Source organism: Triticum dicoccoides, chromosome 2A, assembly GCF_002162155.2.
Source record: "Triticum dicoccoides isolate Atlit2015 ecotype Zavitan chromosome 2A, WEW_v2.0, whole genome shotgun sequence".
Lineage (NCBI taxonomy): Eukaryota > Viridiplantae > Streptophyta > Magnoliopsida > Poales > Poaceae > Triticum > Triticum dicoccoides.
In genome coordinates, this window is record NC_041382.1 from 612,964,540 (window position 1) to 612,984,196 (window position 19,657).

Below are 19,657 nucleotides of genomic sequence, written 5' to 3' on the forward strand. Positions count from 1 at the left end.
TGGTCCGAATTGGACTAGGAGAGGGGGGCGGCGCCCCCCTTTCCTTCTCCCTCTCCCCCTTCCTTTCCCCCTCCTAGTAGGAGTAGGAAAGAGGGGAGTCCTAGGAGGAGGAGGACTCCTCCTCCTTGGCGTGCCCTAGGGCCGGCCGGCCTCCCCCCTTGCTCCTTTATATACGGGGGCAGGGGGCACCCCTAGACACACAAGTTGATCCTCATGATCGTTTTCTTAGCCGTGTGCGGTGCCCCCTTCCACCATACTCCTCAATAATATTGTAGTGGTGCTTAGGCGAAGCCCTACGACAGTTGAACATCAAGATCGTCACCACGCCGTCGTGCTGACGGAACTCTTCCCCGACACTTTGCTGGATCGGAGTCCGGGGATCGTCATCGAGCTGTACGTGTGCTAGAACTCGGAGGTGCCGTAGTTTCGGTGCTTGATCGATCGGACCGTGAAGACGTACGACTACATCAACCGCGTTGTCATAACGCTTCCGCTGTCGGTCTACAAGGGTACGTAGATCACACTCTCCCCTCTCGTTGCTATGCATCACCATGATCTTGCGTGTGCGTAGGAATTTTTTTGAAATTACTACGTTACCCAACAGCTATGTTCCCCAAGTGGCATCATGAGCTAGGTCTATGCGTAGATTCTATGCACGAGTAGAACACAAGTAGTTGTGGGCGATGGTTTGTTCAATTTGCTTATTGTTACTAGTCCTATCTTGATTCGGTGGCATTGTGGGATGCAGCGTCCCGGACCGACCTTACACGTACGCTTACGTGAGACAGGTTCCACGGACTGACATGCACTTGTTGCATAAGGTGGCTAGCGGATGTCTGTCTCTCCCACTTTAGTCGGATCGGATTCGATGAAAATGGTCCTTATGAAGGGTAAATAGCAATTGGCATATCACTGTTGTGGCTTTTGCGTAGGTAAGAAACATTCTTGCTAGAAACCCATAGCAGCCACGTATAACATGCAACAACAATTAGAGGACGTCTAACTTGTTTTTGCAGGGTATGCTATGTGATGTGATATGGCCAAAAGGATGTGATGAATGATATATGTGATGTTTGAGATTGATCATGTGCTTGTAAGGAATCACGACTTGCATGTCGATGAGTATGACAACCGACAGGAGCCATAGGAGTTGTCTTAATTTATAGTATGACCTGTGTGTCAATGAAAACGCCATGTAATTACTTTACTTTATTGCTAACCGTTAGCCATAGTAGTAGAAGTAATAGTTGGCGAGACAACTTCATGAAGACACAATGATGGAGATCATGGTGTCATGCCGGTGACGAAGGTGATCATGTCGCGCCTCAAAGATGGAGATCAAAGGCGCAAGATGATATTGGCCATATCATATCACTTTATGATTTGCATGTGATGTTTGTGATGTTTACATCTTATTTGCTTAGAATGGTGGTAGCATAAATAAGATGATCCCTCACTAAAATTTTAAGAAAGTGTTTCCCCTAACTGTGCACCGTTGCGAAGGTTCGTTGTTTCGAAGCACCACGTGATGATCGGGTGTGATAGATTCTAACGTTCGCATACAACGGGTGTAAGCCAGATTTACACATGCAAAACACTTAGGTTGACTTGACGAGCCTAGCATGTACAGACATGGCCTCGGAACACGAGAGACCGAAAGGTCGAACATGAGTCATAGTACATACGATCAACATGGAGATGTTCACCGATGATGACTAGTCCACAACTGGTTCTTAAGAACATCTCCTTTGTGTGTTTGCTGAAAATCCTGCCATATATGCCTAACACAGTGTCTGTGCTCTGCATCAGGAAAGTGCTGCCTCACTCCCTTGATCAGCCCCTTTTGCTTGTCTGACATTATAGTCCATGGCTCTGTGTTTAGAATTCCCAGGTCACTCTTCAGATTTGACAGAAACCATTTCCATGTGTCAGTGTTCTCTACCTCAACAACTGCAAAAGCTAGAGGGTAAATGCAGTCATTAGGATCCATGCCAACAGCACACAACATAACACCTTCATACTTTGTCTTCAGGTGGCATTCATCCAAACAAATGACAGGCCTACAGGCTTGCATGAAACCCCTTTTGCAGGCATCCAGAGAGAAATAACAACTTCCAAATATGTCATCACTGACACCCACATAGAAAGAACTGGCTGGGTTTGATCTTCTGAATTCTTGTGCATAATCTCACATGTTGTTGTACTGCTCCAACTCATCTCCTTCAATGACTTTCTTCACTAGCCTCTTAGCCCTTCTGAGCTTGCTCCTTGTTGCTGTCATGTTCCAATCTTTCTGAACCACCCTTGCAAAAAAATTTATATTCATGTTTTCATCTGCTCTGAAAGAATCAACATATTTTCTAGCTATAAAAGGAGCAGCAAATGACTTAACACACCATTTCTTTATGCATGTATGCTTTGGGTTGTATTTCTTGATCATGAAGTAGTTGATTCTCCCATCAAATGATGCAGACAAGGTCCAAGGGCACCCATCTTCACAAATGGCATTGAGTCTTTTCCTATCATTTCTGGGGCATTTGATGTCAACTCTCTCCTGACAGCTGTACTCTTTGATAGCTTTCCTCAGGAACTCAATAGATCCAAAGGTCTGGCCAACTTGAAACTGTGGTTTAGTCAGGTCTTCCTCTCTAAAACTTTTGAAATTCAGCTTCACCTTATCTTCATCAGAAGAAGGCAGACACATATCCACATCTTCAGTAGGATCATCATGTTCTTCTTGCACTGCTTCACCTTTACCTTTCTCACAATCAACATTTCTGTCAAATAATTCATCATCATCTTCAAGATCAATGTAAATCAACAAGCTGAGGATTGTATTCTTCATCTGAACCATGTATTACTAAATCACCAACTGCATCTGCTGTATCCATGTTCAAAAACCTACAGGATTTTCTGGCCCTAAACCCAAACTAAGATGAAAGGTAAGTAGTTCCTGGCTGGGGTGGACTTGGTATGAAATCATCTTCTTCTGACTCTGCTCCATTTTCTAACTCTGCTTCATCTTGCTCATGCTCTTGATCATGTTGAGGCAGCTCCTGTTCCACTTGAGGGAGCTCAGCCTGCTCCTGTTCCACTAGAGTGAGCTCAGCCTGCTCCTCTTGCTACTATTGTGCCTGCTCCTTTTGCTGCTGGTGTGCCTTCTCCTTCTTTGGCCTAATGCCACTGAACCTGGAAATTGGAGGATCCTCATCATCAGAGTGAACAGGAACATGAGAAATAAATGATCTCATGCTCTCATCATGATCAAGGAAAATCTGTTGGAAGTGGTTGCCATTCAGAGCACAATCCTTCATGTTTTCTGTTATAGTGTTGTCCCCTATCTTAATCTCTCTTAATCCATTCCTATACACTGTCAATCCAGGAACACACCAATAAGCATTGATCTTGCCCTCAAACTCATATCCAATTTCCTCCACTAGACTGGCAACAACATTAGGTGTCCAATTATCTATGTCACAGTAATCATACCAAATGGAGTGACCTTTGTGATAATCCATATGCTTGCTAGCACAAAGAAAATAGCCACCATGTATGACCTCAACAGAGAAGTGGTTGCTTAAGGGTCCTGCAAAACAATCAAAGTGAAAAAAATTTAGACATTTCAGACAAAGGCAAATGCAGAGAGGTTCAAACAATACAGAATTCAGACTTTTTCAGAAAGAAAAGCAGAGATTCCTGGCCTCCAATTAACAAATGTATGATCTTACAGGTCATAAAGCAACCATTTTTGGTGAACCAGAGCTAATGTAATTACAAATTAAAACAATTCTACACACCAAGTCAACTCTTACACTAAAATCAACCTTTACTGCTTAAACCCTAGGCCCATGGACCCATGAAAAATTAGGGAAGAAAGAACCCTAACCACTCCAGGTCTCTGCAAACACTACAACAACTACGAACCCCCCATCCTAACACAGGACGCGGCCCTATTTTTTGGCCTGCCACTAAGTTCATCAAGAACTGCTAAAACCCTACCACCCACACCCAATCCGTCAGAAAGTACAACAAAAGCCCAAACCCTAGCTCGTACGCGCAATTGATCCCACCAAGAACTCTTTACAGGAGCTAAATTATACAAATCGAGCACCAAAGCTGCTGGCGACGGCGATGTACCGTACAGGGGTGGCGAGGCATCATCACGATGACGCGTAGGAGCAAGAGGGACGTCTCGCAGGGCCCTCCCGAACGGCACGGACGGTGGCAGCTCAGCGTTCGACGACGTGCTCATCGAGCTGTCGTCGACGCCGACGAGCTCGGAGGACCTCGGCAGGGACGACGAGCAGAGAGGGTGCGAGAGGAGAGGGAGACAGCGAGCGGGTGCGGGGGGAGAGGGAGACAACGAGCTGGTGCGGTCCGACCAGGTGGGATGGTTTAATGGTCATGGCATTTTTGCAACCCCCCGGATCGACTACGTGTCGGTCAAAGCGAGCTGGCGGCCGCTGACTCGGCCAAGTCAGCAAATACATACACGAAATCATACAAATGGACCAAAGTGAACCCCTCGCGCAAGTATGTGAACCGTAGTTAAGGTATTTTGAAGTAGTGGTACCAAACTGTCACCCGACTCAAGTTTGATGACGTACAGTGAATTTTTCTCATCATGTAACCATCCTAATCCTATTACTAGCACACATGCCCGTGCGTTGCAACAGAAAGAAAATTGATTTGTCCACTAAAACACCCATCAGCACAACACAGTGGGGCAGGGAAGCGCATGTCGAGGTATAAAAGAAATAGATATCATGTTTTAATGTCTATTATTGTTGTGCATGCATGTGTGGATATTGAATTGATATTTTTGAATATTCAAATGCATTTTTTGCATTATTTGGACTTGGTCCAAACACAAGCATTTGAAGTAGAAGGTATTCTCTAAAAAATACACACACATCTCGTATCGCACTCCAAGCTCGTGCAACATCTTCACATATTTAAGCTTGTTGATCTTTCCATAATTATTATTATAATACTTGTTCTATTTTATTTTCCACTGCATCATGTCATGATGCTTTAGCTTGTAATGAGGTTGTTCAAACCCTCAACTTGAACTAAAAATTGCATGGATCTTTGATCTATTTAAATTGAAGGAATTCACATGATGGTTCTCTTAGCCTCCCAATATTATTAGGGAGCTAAAATAAATTACTCAATTATATGGAAATTACACATAAACACACTTGCAATTTAAATCCTTTTTGTTTCTAGATATTTTTTAGTCCTGGCCTATTCTCCAATTCAAGTTGTGGAGCTTTGATATATGTGAGAGTAGCCACATGCAAATTTTTGCCTCAATCAGAAATTATTTGAGGGGAATCTGTTCCTCTATTTTTCTTTTCTGAAAAATGGGAATCTGTTTAGCACTGCGCGGTGGGCCGGCCCCAGTGGGCGCAGCAGCACCCAATAGCCCAAATAGTGCCAGCCGGCCCTAATTGGCTAAACTGGCTGAACCGGCCAGCTGCAACCACCCCCGCTAACCACCCTAGGCGCTAGGGGAGAGCGTCTGCTCGATCCCCCAGTCAGTCCCTTCGTTCGATCCCCACGTCGCCGCCGCGAAGGCACGTCGCCCGCTACAGCGAGCCGCCGCTCTTCCCCGTCAAGCTCCCTTCCTTCCCCTCCTCCTAGGTCGTTTCCCTCTTCTTCTCCTTACATGGCCTCTCTTCCCTTGCACCCTTATTTTCCTCTGCAGCTCTCCTCTGGAGACTGGCGCCCATGGCAACCATCGGCTGAGCAACCACGCATAGTGTCGTCGACCCCCATCTCCAGCAGCATTCCGCCCCCTCTGTCCTGCTTCGACTCCACCCCTTTCATTCAATCCCTCTTTCTCTGCCTCGCCACGCCGGCCGGCAACATGTGAAGGGAAGCAGTAGCCCAGTGATGCAATCGGTTGTGCTGCTGCTGTTGTCTTTACTGATTTCCGAGGCTTCTTCCTCTACCGAGTTAATTTATTTATTTTCTTCCTTCTAAGTAATTTCTTTGTTCCCTTCTGGATTTCAGGCTGCTTGTTGATTCTCTATGTCGTACCGTACGTATATAAACTGGTCAGATTATATGTGAAAGAGCAAGGTGGGGTTTTAACCCTAACCAGGCTAGTACAATAGATTGCTACGTATAAGTGATGCATTACCGCACATCCTCCTTCGACGATCCTCTACTCGTGGACCAGCGCTGTCGCCTCCATGATCCTATTCGTGTGCAGCGCCGGAGCCTCCCCAATCCCGATTCATATAGCAAAAATTAGTGTGGCAGATTCGTCATAGTACAGAGGCACACATCTAGGCTGGGCATCCTAGGATCGATCAAAGCAGGGTTCTGAGCAGTCGAGGAGGACATGGCGCCTGAGTAGTGCAGGACTAAGTCGAGGAGTTGCGGGTACGAGCGATGGATGTGGATGCCGGACGTTGCTATCGCTGTTGGGCACCGCCGCTGTGACCTTTGGGTTCGCATCTCGCTGTGACACCATGTTTTCGTCAGTGTTAGAGGCCGGCACCATGGGCATGCCGTGGTACCTCGAACGGAGCGGACTGAGCGAGTACTTTCTGATGTACATATACGACGCGATTCGTCGGCCCGTACTTTCGGCTAACAATACACACATACGTATTGACTGAAGATCCTACGTGCCAAGCTAGCTAGAGCTAGCTGGATGGATTCCTGGGCTAGTTAGGACATGCACGCTCGTGTAACACCACGATGCCCGCTTGATCGATCTTGAGGATACACGCATACGACATACGTATTGACTGGGATCCTAAGTGCCAAGCTAGCTAGCTGCTGGATGGATTTCTTGGCTAGCACACGCATGTTTTGTAACACCATGACGCTGGCTTGATCAATCTTGAGGCTAGCTATGTACCGATCAGCAACGCGAACCCTCTTTTATAATGGACTTTTGGTTGGGCTGGACTTTTTCTCAAATCTTGGAGTAGGTAAGGTGCAGCGGCCGATACAGTATCGAATAATCCCACCTCGTAGGAACCAGGCAGAAGACCACATACGGATGACGCATCACGGATGAAAACCAAAGAAAAAAAGTAACGTAGGACCAACTAACTAAGCGAGAAGAAACCAAGAATATCACCTCTCTTTAGAAATCAAGAATATCACCTTCCTTTAATAATAGGTATAGATATAAATATAAATATAAATATATAGATATAGATATAGATATAGATGATCTCCAGTCTTTGCCTGCCTGAAGCAGTGAGGCATACAGTAGCTCATTCCATGTGTCCGGCACGCCGGGCAGGCACAGTCCTGCTTGGTCGCGGCCGCCGCCAGAAATCTTTTGTAATGGAATGTATTTGTGTTCCTTTCCAAAAAAAATTAATCGTAAACGTCCCCGCCCCGTCCCCCGTGTTCGTTTAGTAGAAACCCTAACTTAAAGTGCGGCGGCGGCGGCGGCGGCGAGCATACTAGCGGCAGGCCTGGTTAGCAATCTCAATCCCCAAAAAGGAGAGATCGATGGCGGCTGGAGGCGGGGGAGGCGAGGTGCTGACGCCTCGTGAGTTGGCGATGGAAGAGATGGATCCGCAGCCTGGCGTTTTCTCCGAAGCAGAGATCCTGAGGATGGAGATTGCGTCCCTGGTGAACTTGCTCAGGGAGAAGCAGTCTGACGTTCTTTCGCTCGATCCTGAGATGGTGATTAGTCTGACGTTCTTTCGCTCGATCCTGAGATGGTGAGGAAAATCACGTCCCTGAGGAGCGAGATCGCGTGCCAGAAGTTGGCAAGGAGGTTCCAGAGGTCAAACGCACAGTGCCGCGGAGGCGTAAAAAGTTCTCTGCAGTGCCGAGGGTCGGGCAGAAGAAGGAGATCATGGCCGATCAGGAGAGCATGGATCTGCCCAACTCCGATACGCAGAGTGTGAGCTCCCAAGTCAGTTGCATCTCCGAGCAGATGCCCGAGCGCTGCCAACACAAGGAGATCGACTCGGAGAGAATCAAACCAGCCTCCAGATTCGAATCCAACTTCGAGCATGTGCATTTACCCTACGGTGGCGAGGACGAGGGGGGGCGCGTAAACGGCCAAGTCAGTTGTATATTGGAGCAGGCGGAGGCCTTGTGCGACGAGATGGCATCTATTCTGGGCAAAACCTCCTATTACGATGTCTCCAATCTGTTTCACATGGCGTATAGATTTCTGAACATCTCCAGGAGTATATACGATTATACCTGCAATGCTGATAGACAGACGGCTGACCAATATGCTGAGGACCAGAGGACCAAGGAGCATGTGGAGATGACTGATCAGGTGGACAAAGGCAAATCCAGCACCCACTGTCTTAACCAGAGGAGCAAGGAAGAGGTGGATGAATCTGCAACAGATTTGACAATGGACCTTTGTAAATCAAACATGGAGACGCACCAGATGGCTGCTGATAGCCAGATGACAGATGACAAAGATGAACATTTTGTGGCAGCAGATCTGATAAGTGGTCTTTCCAACCAGATGACTGTGCACTGTTATGAGAACCAGAGTACTGTGGAGTACGTGGAGATGATTGATCTCACGGTGGGCAAAGGCCAATCAAGCACGGAGACGCATGCGTTGAGGATGATGGACCAAGGAAAATCAAGCAATGAAGGCAAATCAAGTAACGAAGGCAAATCAAGCACGGAGACGCGTGCGTTGAGGATGATGGACCAAGGAAAATCAAGTAGTGAAGGCCAATCAAGTAACGAAAGCAAATCAAGCATGGAGACACATGCCTCGAGGATGATGGACCAAGGCAAAAAATCAAGCTTTAGGATGGTGCTGGATTGCGATGAGAATGGTATGCCCAACTTGTGCAAATATTACGAGATGCTCGAATGTGAGGATGCGGAGGAGGAAGATGAGGAGATGACTCCGAAGGTTGTAAGGATGTATAACAAATTCCGTAAGGAGCTATTAGAGATGGAAGCTGGCTTACGCAAGGACCGGGAGCAGGATCAAAAGGACAGGATCAAAAGGACGCGCTGAGGTAGGAGCATGATCAAATTGACACACCGAGCTGTTACACAATGGACCCGATCCCCTTCTCACTTCAGGACGAGGCAAAGGAGACTGAGGAGGCGGAGGAGACGGAATTCACAAAATCAGACACGGAGGAGATGGAGATGGCGGACAAGTTGTTTGCTTTAGGGCGTAAAGGCTGGGAATCTGCATGGGGAGACGACTGCGGTAACTTCGAAGACAGGAGTAAGTAAACATAAAATCCGTCGATTCCTTCTCATCTTATTAGTCTTCCAAAACAATGGCAACACAGTCAGATTCGTCCCTTCCTATCTTCTTTCCTTGTATGAGTAAGTAAATAATTGATGTTACAACATGTCTTAACATTTGGATTAACTTGCTGCTGCAGCCGTATTGAGTCCTATGCACTTTACATATTGCACGCCGGGACTGATCCCGTATGCTGCTCGCACTGTGAGCACCTTGCAAATCTACTCCGTGAAGATTGTTGGAACAGATGGAAAGTTGAAGTTGCCACTCCATGTTTATGGGATTGTCGCTGCCCGAGATGCCGTGGACTACAACCGCAACATTCTCTTCTCTTGGCGAAGGGAAAACTGCCAAAAACTCACTCCAGAGGCATGTACCATATTACATAGTATTTCTCGTAATTTCCCCCTTTTCTTCCTGCATGTGCATTCGTTCATTCGATTCAACTATAATGATGATTATGATGCCTGCAGGATCCTTTTTTGCGCTTGACTGGCCTGTCCCGTGCAATTGTGGCTGTGTACCATGTTGATTTTGAAGTCCAACTGAAAGTAAAGGGCTCATCAAGGTCTCGCGACAGAGCATTGATGAGTCATTGCTTTACTTACGCCGGTGGTTACCATGAAGGTTTACATACCACGTTCTCCAGCAACAGCTTTTGCACAGTAGAGTTTAGCTATGAGCGACTTACAGAAACAGTCCAGGCTACTATCTTGAGTGCGCGTGTTGTTGAAGGGGCGCCTTGGCCTTTTGAATATGGCGGACGGATTATGTGCTCCTCGCCACCACAGGAAGTTACGGACTCCCTATCCAGGCAAGTTGTGTTGGTTGATTCTCATCGTTCTGATGGTGGTGGAGAAATGCCAATGGGCTCGGATGGTTACCTTGATCTGTCAAGGCATGTTGTTTCTGTAGAACTTGAAGAAAGCCTGCAGTTTGTCATACAAGCCTACTCACAGTCTGGTGATGCTATTGCTAGACAAGGTAGTGTCAGGTTCAGGACCAAATACTGCAACATAAGTCGAGCGATATGTGAGATTGATGACTCTAAGGTGGAGATAACTGTCGCTTGGTCCCAACTTGCTAAGCACAAGAGGGATATCCTCTTAGAAGGACATGTTTGACGGCTCTTGTGCCGTGGATGTTGTGGACTGCAGAATTATTTGTCTTTGATTAGTAAATCTGTCATGTACCTGTTGCCCAATTTTATCTGTTTCTGTCTTACATGTGGTTTGCAAAACTGCAGAATTATTTCTCTTTAATTAGTTAATCTGTCCAACTATTTGCGAATCGACTAATGTTATCCGACTATTTGTGTCTACTACAACTTATTATGCTATATGTGAAGTACTGCCTCTGTAAAGTAATATGGGACCTTTTAGATCACTAAAGTAGTGATCTAAAGTCTTGTATTAGTTTACAGAGGGAGTAGTATCTAAAATGCCGCCGCCTTGTAATGATTATTATCCGCTAACCGGGTCTAACTAACTGAATGCATGATTTCCTGCAAGTTTATCCATCTCTAATCACATAACTGAACTTCGTGAACTACCTGTACCCCTTGGAAGCTATAAAAAGGACAAACAAAATTCATGTAAACATCCTATCATAGTCTCCAGGAGCCTTTGCCTACCTGGAGCAGCGAGGCATACAGCAGCTCATTCCACGTGCCCGGCAGGCACCAGTGGCTGCAGTCCTGCTTGGTCGCCGCCGCCGCCATCCGCTCCTCCTCCGTCTCGTAGCGCACCCGGTACACCGAGGGGTGGCCGTCCTTCCGGTAGTCGGTGAGCCGGCTGATGTTGAGGTATATCACAGGGGTCTTCATCCGGCTCATGACCTTCTCCAGTATCCTCATCCTCTCGGGGTACTCGGTGAGGTACGTCTGGTTGAATACCGGCTCGGTCTCCCTGTGGCATCGCCCTCCTGAGTTCCACTGCCCTCCCCTGCAGTGAAACGGATCGATCATGAGAGTAAGATTAATTGTACCGATGGCCTAATGGTTGTGGTGGCGGTCTCTTAATAATTACTTGAAGTGTGTTAGGGAGAGTCCTCTGAACACGATCTGAGTTCTTGTTGGGTCTATGTTGTTGTCGACCCATTTAGCCCATGTGGTCAGTGCTTTCCTGTATGCCTCCATCACCTCAAGGCAGTGGTGCACACGGTAGCCTTCTTGGTAATAGTTCAGCCTGTCACAAACATTTCACCAATCAGGATGTAAACAGATTGGCTAGCAGATCAGCTTAACCTGAAGAGTTCTGGGGGGAAGTGTTGCCCTATACACAGACCCTTTTGACGTCTTTGGGTGAGTCCACCAGTGCCCGGTGTTGACGACGACGATGTCGGCAGTCTGGTACGCCGGAGTCGTTGCGTCTAGCTCATCCAACCTCAGTTTTTCGTCGAGGACGGTACCGTTTGGGCTCTCGCGGACCATCTCTTTGACCAGAAGTGTCGATCTTATGAAATCCACAGAGCAATTGTAGTCCTGCAAGAAGGTACCGTTGAGTTGAACTGACAACATTCTAACAAGTTTCTCTTTCTCTCTTTTCGAATGTGAGAAAAAAACAGTTGACATTCAGTGAGGCAGCTGATACCCTGAACTTGAATGAGTAGTATCCTCTGGTTTTGAACTGGTTCTTCCCGGATTTCTCGTACACGTTCTTCTTGTTCCTGACACCATGGCGGAGAGTGCAGACCAGAGACTCCCACATGTTGCGGTTCAGCGAGTTGCCGACGAGTATGATCCTCTGGCCTCGCAGCCTCTCCAGGAAATCAGTCCCGTTCATCCTGACCGACGCAACGAGAGAATATAACTTTTTAGCTTCGATCACAGATGAGTGTACTCTAATGAAATCGTTCGGAACATTTGATATGATCAGAATCTAGTCAGAGAATGCATGCACCTGGGAATGTTGCAGCCGCTCGGCTGCCACCTCCAGTTGAGGAAGCCGGTGTCCTGCCGGCCATTCTTGTGGCAGTTGAAGTCGCCGTCGATGTGGGGGCACGACCGCGGCGGGTAGAACGCGTGGTTCTCCTCCCTCGCCCACCTCCCGCTGAACAGATGGCACTTGGCGAAGGTCACCAGGTCCTGCACGCCCGACGTCCATACCACCCGGTGGTTGCCGGGCCCGACGGCCACGCTGGTGTTCGTGGCTGCCGTGACGGTGCCAGTGCCGGCGCCGGCGCTGTGGTCGGCGGAAGGCGTCCACTCCACCCGGTGGTTGCCGGGCCCGACGGCAACGCTGGTGTTCGCGCCTGCCGTGACGGTGCCAGTGTCGGCGCCGTCGCTGTGGTCGGCGGAGGACGTCCACACCACCTGGTCGTTGCCGGCCCCGACGATGCCGATGACGCCGTTGTGGTTGCCGGAGCTGGTGTTGGCGCCTGCCGTGCCGGTGCCGGCGCCATCGTTGTGGTCAGCGGCAGCTCCTTCCTGCACCGGGTGGACGAACTCCTTCCGTCACCTGATCGAGCGCTGCTTGTGCCTCGCCATGGACGCTCTCTTGCGCCTGCGTCTGTCCTCCTTTCGCTGGCCCGGCGGTGTAGATGGAAGCGCTGCTCGCCGCGTCGAGTTCGGCAGTACATTGTCGACGCTGGCGTTCATGTTTTGATCTTCTGTACTCGAACGCACAACCTTGTCCGTAGAGTTGCCGGTGGCGCTGTCGGGGTCCGCGGGCTCGTCCGAAGAGCCGATGATGGGTTTTCCGGTGGAATTCGCTGCATCCGCTCTCCACCACGGCGGCGTCGGCATTGCGGTTACATCTTGCGCTTTAGTGCCGTTGCCGACGACGGGCTCCCCGTCCGATCCGCTGATCGTGGCGTTTCCGGCGTCACTGACGGGATCCTGCACATTGTCCATTTTCTCCGGCACCAGTGCCGTCTGTCCCGATCCCTCCGCCGGCGCCCAGTCGTCATCGGAGTTGTTGCTGCGCACCCGACGCGGCACCACCACGGTGGCATTGCGCGCGCTGCTCCGCGGAGCAGTGCCAATGCTACTTACATTAGGACGAACGGGAGGGTGGGGAGGAAGTGGTTTCGTCGACAACGTCGGGGTGGGGAAGGAGTCCTCGGCGGCGGGGCGACCGGTGATGGAGATGTAGAAGAAGGCGATCACCAGGACGACGGAGAAGCAGGCCAGCACGGCCTTGGTGCTCACGAACGTCCCGACGCCGTGCTTTCTGAGTGTGGACTTTTCCTAACTAGTTGCGCCCACAACTCGAATCTTTGTCGTCCATCCCCGGTGCAGTCAAATCAACCTACCCCACTGCTGTCTCAGCCATGCAGCGTATTGTTGGGCATGTGATTTTTCTGATGTACGTATATGGAGCTGTATTGCATTCTTTGTGGGCCAGCTGCCTATAGATTCTCCTGCCAACTAGTACTGCTAGCCCACTTTCTTCAGATTCTTCCCATGCGCAGCGACGTGCAATACCCATGGTCGTTTAATCACAATACATGTTACGAATGAGGTTAGAGGCTGCTGAATAATTAATGACGCGCAAAAGTTTAACATGGTTGTTAGTTAGTACTCCCTCCGTTCTTAAATATTTGTCTTTCTAGAGATTTCAACAAGTGACTACATACGGAGCAAAATGAGTGTATCTACACTCTAAAATATGTCTACATACATCCGTATGTTGTAGTCTATTTGAAATGTCTAGAAAGACAAATATTTAGGAACGGAGGGAGTATATCGTAGTACCAGCCAAGTTTTTTTTGGTAGATTCGCCATAAAAGTTCTGTTGAGAAGGACAGTAAAGTTCAGGGGGGCAGACCGCACAGTCTGTCCTCCCACACCTCCACAGCTTTCCTCCCTTTTATCCTTCTCCTCCACCCTCAGCTCCTCCTTCGCCGTGGCGCCAATGCTAAAAACTACTCTATTGATTCAAGGCACTGCGGACGGCGGTGCGGCAGATGATGTAATGAGCTATTATCGTTTTCATGATTCTGTTGCGACAGTTCCTGTACCCTCTCCCCTGAGCTTGGGCTGTACTAGTACGTGCATGCAGGAGCTACCAGGATGGGTGAAGCGAATTGACTCGAGCTAATAATTCTTTAAATGTGCAGATTTATTTTTTTTACTTGTATTAAATGAATGGTTACTGTCTATGTGTAAAACACTGGTGCTAAAAAGTTCTGTGAAGTTGCCAAAAAACGTTCCCATATAGGGAAATAAAAGTGTTCTACAGAGTGGCTGAAGAATCTCCAAGACAACAGTTCAAAGAAAAAAAAATCCATCAGCCATAGGTGCATGTGCGGCGCACAGCTAGCACGTCACCATCATGCTGCGGCTAGCTGATGCTCATCTCTTCGGCACAACATTGCACTGAAGATATATATGTCTTCATATCTTTTAATATATTATGTAAACTGTGAATTAATTTATTTAGTTGACTTTTTAATGGCGAGTTCTTCGAAACAAGTCTAATATTGATATATTTTGAAGCTAATATATTAAGTCATAGTTTTCTCGCATTATACTGAAACAATTATTAAAAGCTTCACTATAAACAAACATTGTAACAAAAACTTCACTAGTCAACTGTAGTTACTTTTGAAGCTAATATATTAAGTCAATTGGATTGACCGAGTCCGTCCCACGTACGGTGACGGTTGGTATGTCCGGCGATTACGGAGGCGTTTTTCTCCCTCCTGATTCCCGTTGTTCGTCCGCCCCGTGCGTTCAGATCTGATCGCCGGTGGTCGCTGGTTGAGCCTTCCGCCGTCCCGCGGTGAGGCGCCTTGCCCGCCCTGCGAGACCCTGTCCCCCACCAGAAGCCTTTCGGGTGCTCCCTAGGGCACACGATCGTAAAACACCTGTCTAGGGTTTCCGTCTCGTGCGCTGTTTCCATGCGGCCATGGAGAAAGTAGCGGGGCTGATGGAGAAGATGAAGTTGCCGGAGGAGGAGAGGAGAGGAGTGAAGATCCGGTGGACGACGCGGGCCAAGGAGGACAAGGCTGAGGTTCAGGCGGTGGGGAAGGTGATGTCGGAGAGGCCCGCGCACCGTGATGCGATCTGCCTGTCGCTGGGGAAGTGCTGGTGCCCCCTGAAGGGCGTGGACTGCAAAGAGCTGGGCGACAATATATTCCTGTTCACGTTCAAACAAGAATCAGGCAAACGCAAGGCGTTGGAGGATGGTCCGTGGATGTTTGATAATGATCTCGTGGTGGTGGTGGACTTTGTGCCAAGTAAGAGAATTGAGCAGTACGTGTTCGATGAGATCCCAATCTGGTTCAGAGTGTTTGGGCTGCCGCTGGGGAAGATGGAGGAGGAGATGGCGGAGGAGATTGGAAACCTAGTGGGCAAGTATGTAGAGATGGACTCAGGAGTGGATGGCTCGGCGGTGGGGAGGTTTTTGCGCATCAAAGTACGTATGCCAATCAACAAACCGATAATGAGGGGAATCACTCTGGATGAGGAGGCTGAAAGTGATGAGGAGAATGGGGGTGAGCGTGGAGGAGATGGCGATAGGGAGAGGCCGTTTTGCCGTTTTGAGTATGAATTCCTCCCTGACTTCTGTTATATCTGTGGACTCATTGGACATGTGGACAAAGGATGCTCCATCAAACTAAAGAAGGGGGAGAAGGCGCAGTATGGGAGATGGTTGCGTGCTGACATGATGCGACGACGTGGTGCAGAGGAAGGACGGATGTGGAGGAGCAATCAGAGTGGGAGTGGGAGCGGCTCTGGAAGTGGGCGATCGTACGGGGGCGGGAGGCTGGTGGGTAGGTCTCAGAGTGATAGTCTCAACTGGCGACCCCAAGACAGTTGAGGGTGAGACGGAGGAAGGAGAAGAGGTCACTAGCCCTAGCAAGACTTTGAAGGCGAACGGGGGAGGGGGACTTCCAAAGAGGCTGGCCTTTCAGACCGCTGGTGAAAGCAAGGAGGTGTCGGGGGGAGATGCACGAACGGATCAGGGGAAGGTGGAGGAGGAAGGAGGAGCTATGGAAGTGGAAGGGGGGGATGGGACGATTTGTAAGGAGGTGGTACACCAACCGAAGAAGCAGAACGGGAAGGCAGTAGTAGAGGAGAGCGGTGGGAGGGTGGACGGGAGAGGAAGTAGTGGTGGCCATGTCCCGAAGAAATACAAGAAGATTAGAAGGGAAAGGTCGGTGGTGGCAAAGGAAGACGGTGGAGTGGGCTGCTTGTTGGGTCGGAAGAGGAATGGGGAGGGGGAGGAGGAGGAAAAGATGAAAAAGAAGGGAAGAGTGGAAGATGGGGAAGAGAGAAGGGTGGGTGAGTCAGGAACGGCTCCAGTAAACATGATATCAGTCGGGCTGCAGGAGCAGCCCCGCCGGACACAATGAGGATTGTAAGCTGGAACTGCCGGGGACTCGGGAACGGCCCGACAGTTCGTGGCCTCTTGGATCTCAAGAGGGTGGAGGATCCCGATGTTTTGTTTTTGTGTGAGACAAAGCTGTTGGAGAAGGAGTTGGAGCAGTATAGGTGGAAGCTAGGGCTGGCTAATATGTGTGCTAAGGATTCAGAAGGGAGGAGCCGGGGGGTGGCCATATTTTGGAGGGGGATCAACCTCTCTTTGAGATCAGTGGGTAGAAGGCATGTTGATGCAGACATAACGGAGGAGGATGGTTCAAGTTGGAGGATTACTGGAGTATATGGGGAGTCGCAATGGGGAAGGAAGAAGGAAACCTGGAGGACGATGCATTTGCTTAACCAGCAGCACCAGGAGGGAAGGCCATGGCTTTGCTTGGGGGATTTTAACGAAATCATGTCCAATGAAGAGAAGAGAGGGGGTGTGGACCGATCGGACGGGTGTATGAACCAGTTTAAAGAGGCGTTGGAGGAATGCAAGCTGAGTGATCTAGGATATGAGGGAGATGTTATCACTTGGTGGAACAATTGCACGCGTACGGATGGCTATGTCTGTGGTCGTCTCGATCGGGCTACTGCAAACATGGAATGGTGCTCAAAGTTCCCGGAGTTTCGAGTTCGAAATGAGGTCCCGAGGCATTCCGATCACAGGCCGGTGGTGGTTGACACGGAGGAGATGGGGGACGGGGGAAGGAAGGGACCGGGATGCTTTCGGTTCGAAGCCCGGTGGTTGAAGGAAGAGGGGTGCGATTTGGTTGTGGAGGAAGCATGGCGAAGAGTGCGCGAGGGAGGGGCTCTGGACATGGCCGCGGCACTGACGGGCGTGGCTAGAGATCTCTCTAGATGGAGTAGAGATGTCGTGGGAGATACGGAGAAGAAGTTAAAGAAAGCAAAGCGGGAGCTGGAAGCTTGTAGGAGGGAGGGTGTCACACCGGAGAAGGTGGCTGAGGAGGTGAGGCTAAGAGTTTTGGTGGATCATTTAGAGGAGGTAATTGACATTAAATGGAGGCAGCGAGCTCATGTCTGGTGGCTGAAGGAAGGGGATAGGAACACAAAGTTTTTTTTCCGTTATGCCTCGGCGAGAAGGAAGGCTAACAGGATTCGGAGGCTTAAGAGGGAGGATGGATTAGTTGTAGAGGAAGGGAGGGAGCTCACTAACTATGTCATGTCTTACTTTCAGGGCTTGTTCACCTCCAATGGCGTTGGCCAATATGATGAGCTTCTCCGAGCTGTTCCGGTGAAGGTCACTAGTGCTATGAATGATGGCCTCACCGCTCCCTTCATGGATATGGAGATCAAAACCGCTCTGGATCAGATTGGAGACCTCAAGGCACCGGGGCCGGATGGCATGCCTGCGGTGGTGTTCAAGAAATATTGGCAGCTTATGGGCAAGAACATAGTTGATGAGGTGCGGCATGTTCTAGAGGGTGGTGAGATGCCAGTGGGCTGGAATGATACTCATGTTGTGCTTATACCCAAGGTGAAAAACCCGACTCGGATCAAGGATCTCAGGCCCATAAGTCTGTGTAATGTCCTATATAAGATTATCTCCAAGGTTATGGCGAATCGCCTCAAGATCATTCTGCCACAGATCATCTCAGATAATCAGAGTGCCTTTGTGCCTGGACGATTGATAACTGATAATATCCTTATGGCTTATGAGATTTCACATTTCTTGATGAACAAGCGGTCGGGGAAGGAGGAATTTGCTGCGGTCAAAGTGGATATGAGCAAAGCATATGACCGGGTAGAGTGGGGTTTCCTCGAAGCAATGATGAACAAGTTGGGGTTCGCGAGAAGATGGGTCAAGCTAGTGATGAAGTGTGTAAATTCGATAAAGTACAGTATCAAAATCAATGGTGAACTCACTCAGCAGTTTGTACCTTCTCGAGGGCTCCGGCAGGGCGACCCAAGCTCACCATATCTTTTTGCCATTGTTGCTGAAGGACTGTCGGCCTTACTAAACGATTCCCAACAGCGTGGTTCGTTTCGAGGAATACAAATCTGCCCGGGGGCGCCATCCATCTCGCATCTTTTCTTTGCGGATGATTCGGTCCTCCTGATGCGAGCCAGGGATGCTGAAGCTGTGGAACTACAGCGGATACTCCAAGCATATGAGAGATGCTCGGGCCAGTGTGTCAACTATGAAAAATTTGTTGTCATGTTCAGTAAAAACTGCACCGAACAGACAAAGGGTACTGTGGAAGGAGCTTTGGGGATTGCTAGCGAGGCGTATAACGAGAAATATTTGGGGTTTCCCGTGTACATCGGCCGGTCCAAAAAGAAGGCCTTTGCTTACCTGAAGGACCGGATCTGGAACTATATGCAAGGCTGGAACGAGAGAACACTTTCTCGGCAAGGAAAGGAGATCCTGGTTAAGGGTGTTGCACAAGCGATTCCAACTTTTGCTATGTCAGTGTTCTATCTCACTAAGTCCTTTTGTGAAGAGTTAAGCTCTATGATTGCGCGTTATTGGTGGAGCCAGCAAGATAAGGACAATAAGATACACTGGATTGGGTGGCAAAAACTTACACGATCGAAAGGGCGGGGGGGCCTCGGCTTCCGAGATATTCATGATTTTAACATTGCCATGCTTGCCAGGCAGGTGTGGCGTCTGATTGAAAACCCGGACAGTCTATGTGCTCAGCTCCTGAAGGCCAAATACTACCCGAACAGTTCCATCCTTGATGCGGGACAGACCACAAACACGTCCTATGCTTGGCGCAGCATTATCCACGGAATTGATCTAGTTAAACAAGGTATGATATGGCGTGTTGGAGATGGCGCAAGTATCCGCATTTGGGATGATCCTTGGATACCCAGAGCATGGTCTAGGCGGGTCATCACTCCTCGTGGGGGAAATATCTTGACCAAGGTCTCTGAACTAATTGACCCAGTCACTGGCAAGTGGGATACGGAGCTGATCAGGGACACTTTTTGGGAGGAGGATGCAGGATTGATACTCCAAATGCCTCTTCGGGATGGAGCAGTCGATTTTTTGGCTTGGCACTTTGACACCAAGGGCCTCTTCTCGGTTAAGCAGGCATATAAACTAAAGAGGGCTCTTGCTGAGCCTGAAGCCGTACAAGGAGTTGGGATCCCTC

General features: G+C 49.1%; 2 protein-coding genes across 2 annotated transcripts; one reads left to right on the forward strand and one right to left on the reverse strand.

The window, feature by feature from the left end:
• Positions 1-4,726: 4,726 nt before the first annotated feature.
• Positions 4,727-9,504, forward strand: LOC119355717. The gene is made up of 2 exons (XM_037622570.1): positions 4,727-9,202; positions 9,366-9,504. The coding sequence occupies exon 1, from the start codon at positions 7,838-7,840 to the stop codon at positions 8,981-8,983; it is 1,146 nt and encodes a 381-aa protein (XP_037478467.1). The 5' UTR covers positions 4,727-7,837; the 3' UTR covers positions 8,984-9,202; positions 9,366-9,504.
• Positions 9,505-9,986: 482 nt separating this feature from the next.
• Positions 9,987-12,680, reverse strand: LOC119358005 (protein trichome birefringence-like 2; the record flags this gene model as incomplete). The annotated part of the gene is made up of 6 exons (XM_037624743.1): positions 9,987-10,155; positions 10,860-11,169; positions 11,254-11,412; positions 11,512-11,708; positions 11,818-12,010; positions 12,127-12,680. Coding segments are annotated over 6 exons (1,449 nt in total), but the record flags the coding sequence as incomplete, so codon positions are not given.
• Between the last annotated feature and the right edge of the window lie 6,977 nt (positions 12,681-19,657).

What these genes read in the sequence shown, in the direction of transcription:
- LOC119355717 (XM_037622570.1), top strand. Translation starts at nt 7,838, where the DNA reads ATGGCCGATCAGGAGAGCATGGATCTGCCCAACTCCGATACGCAGAGT.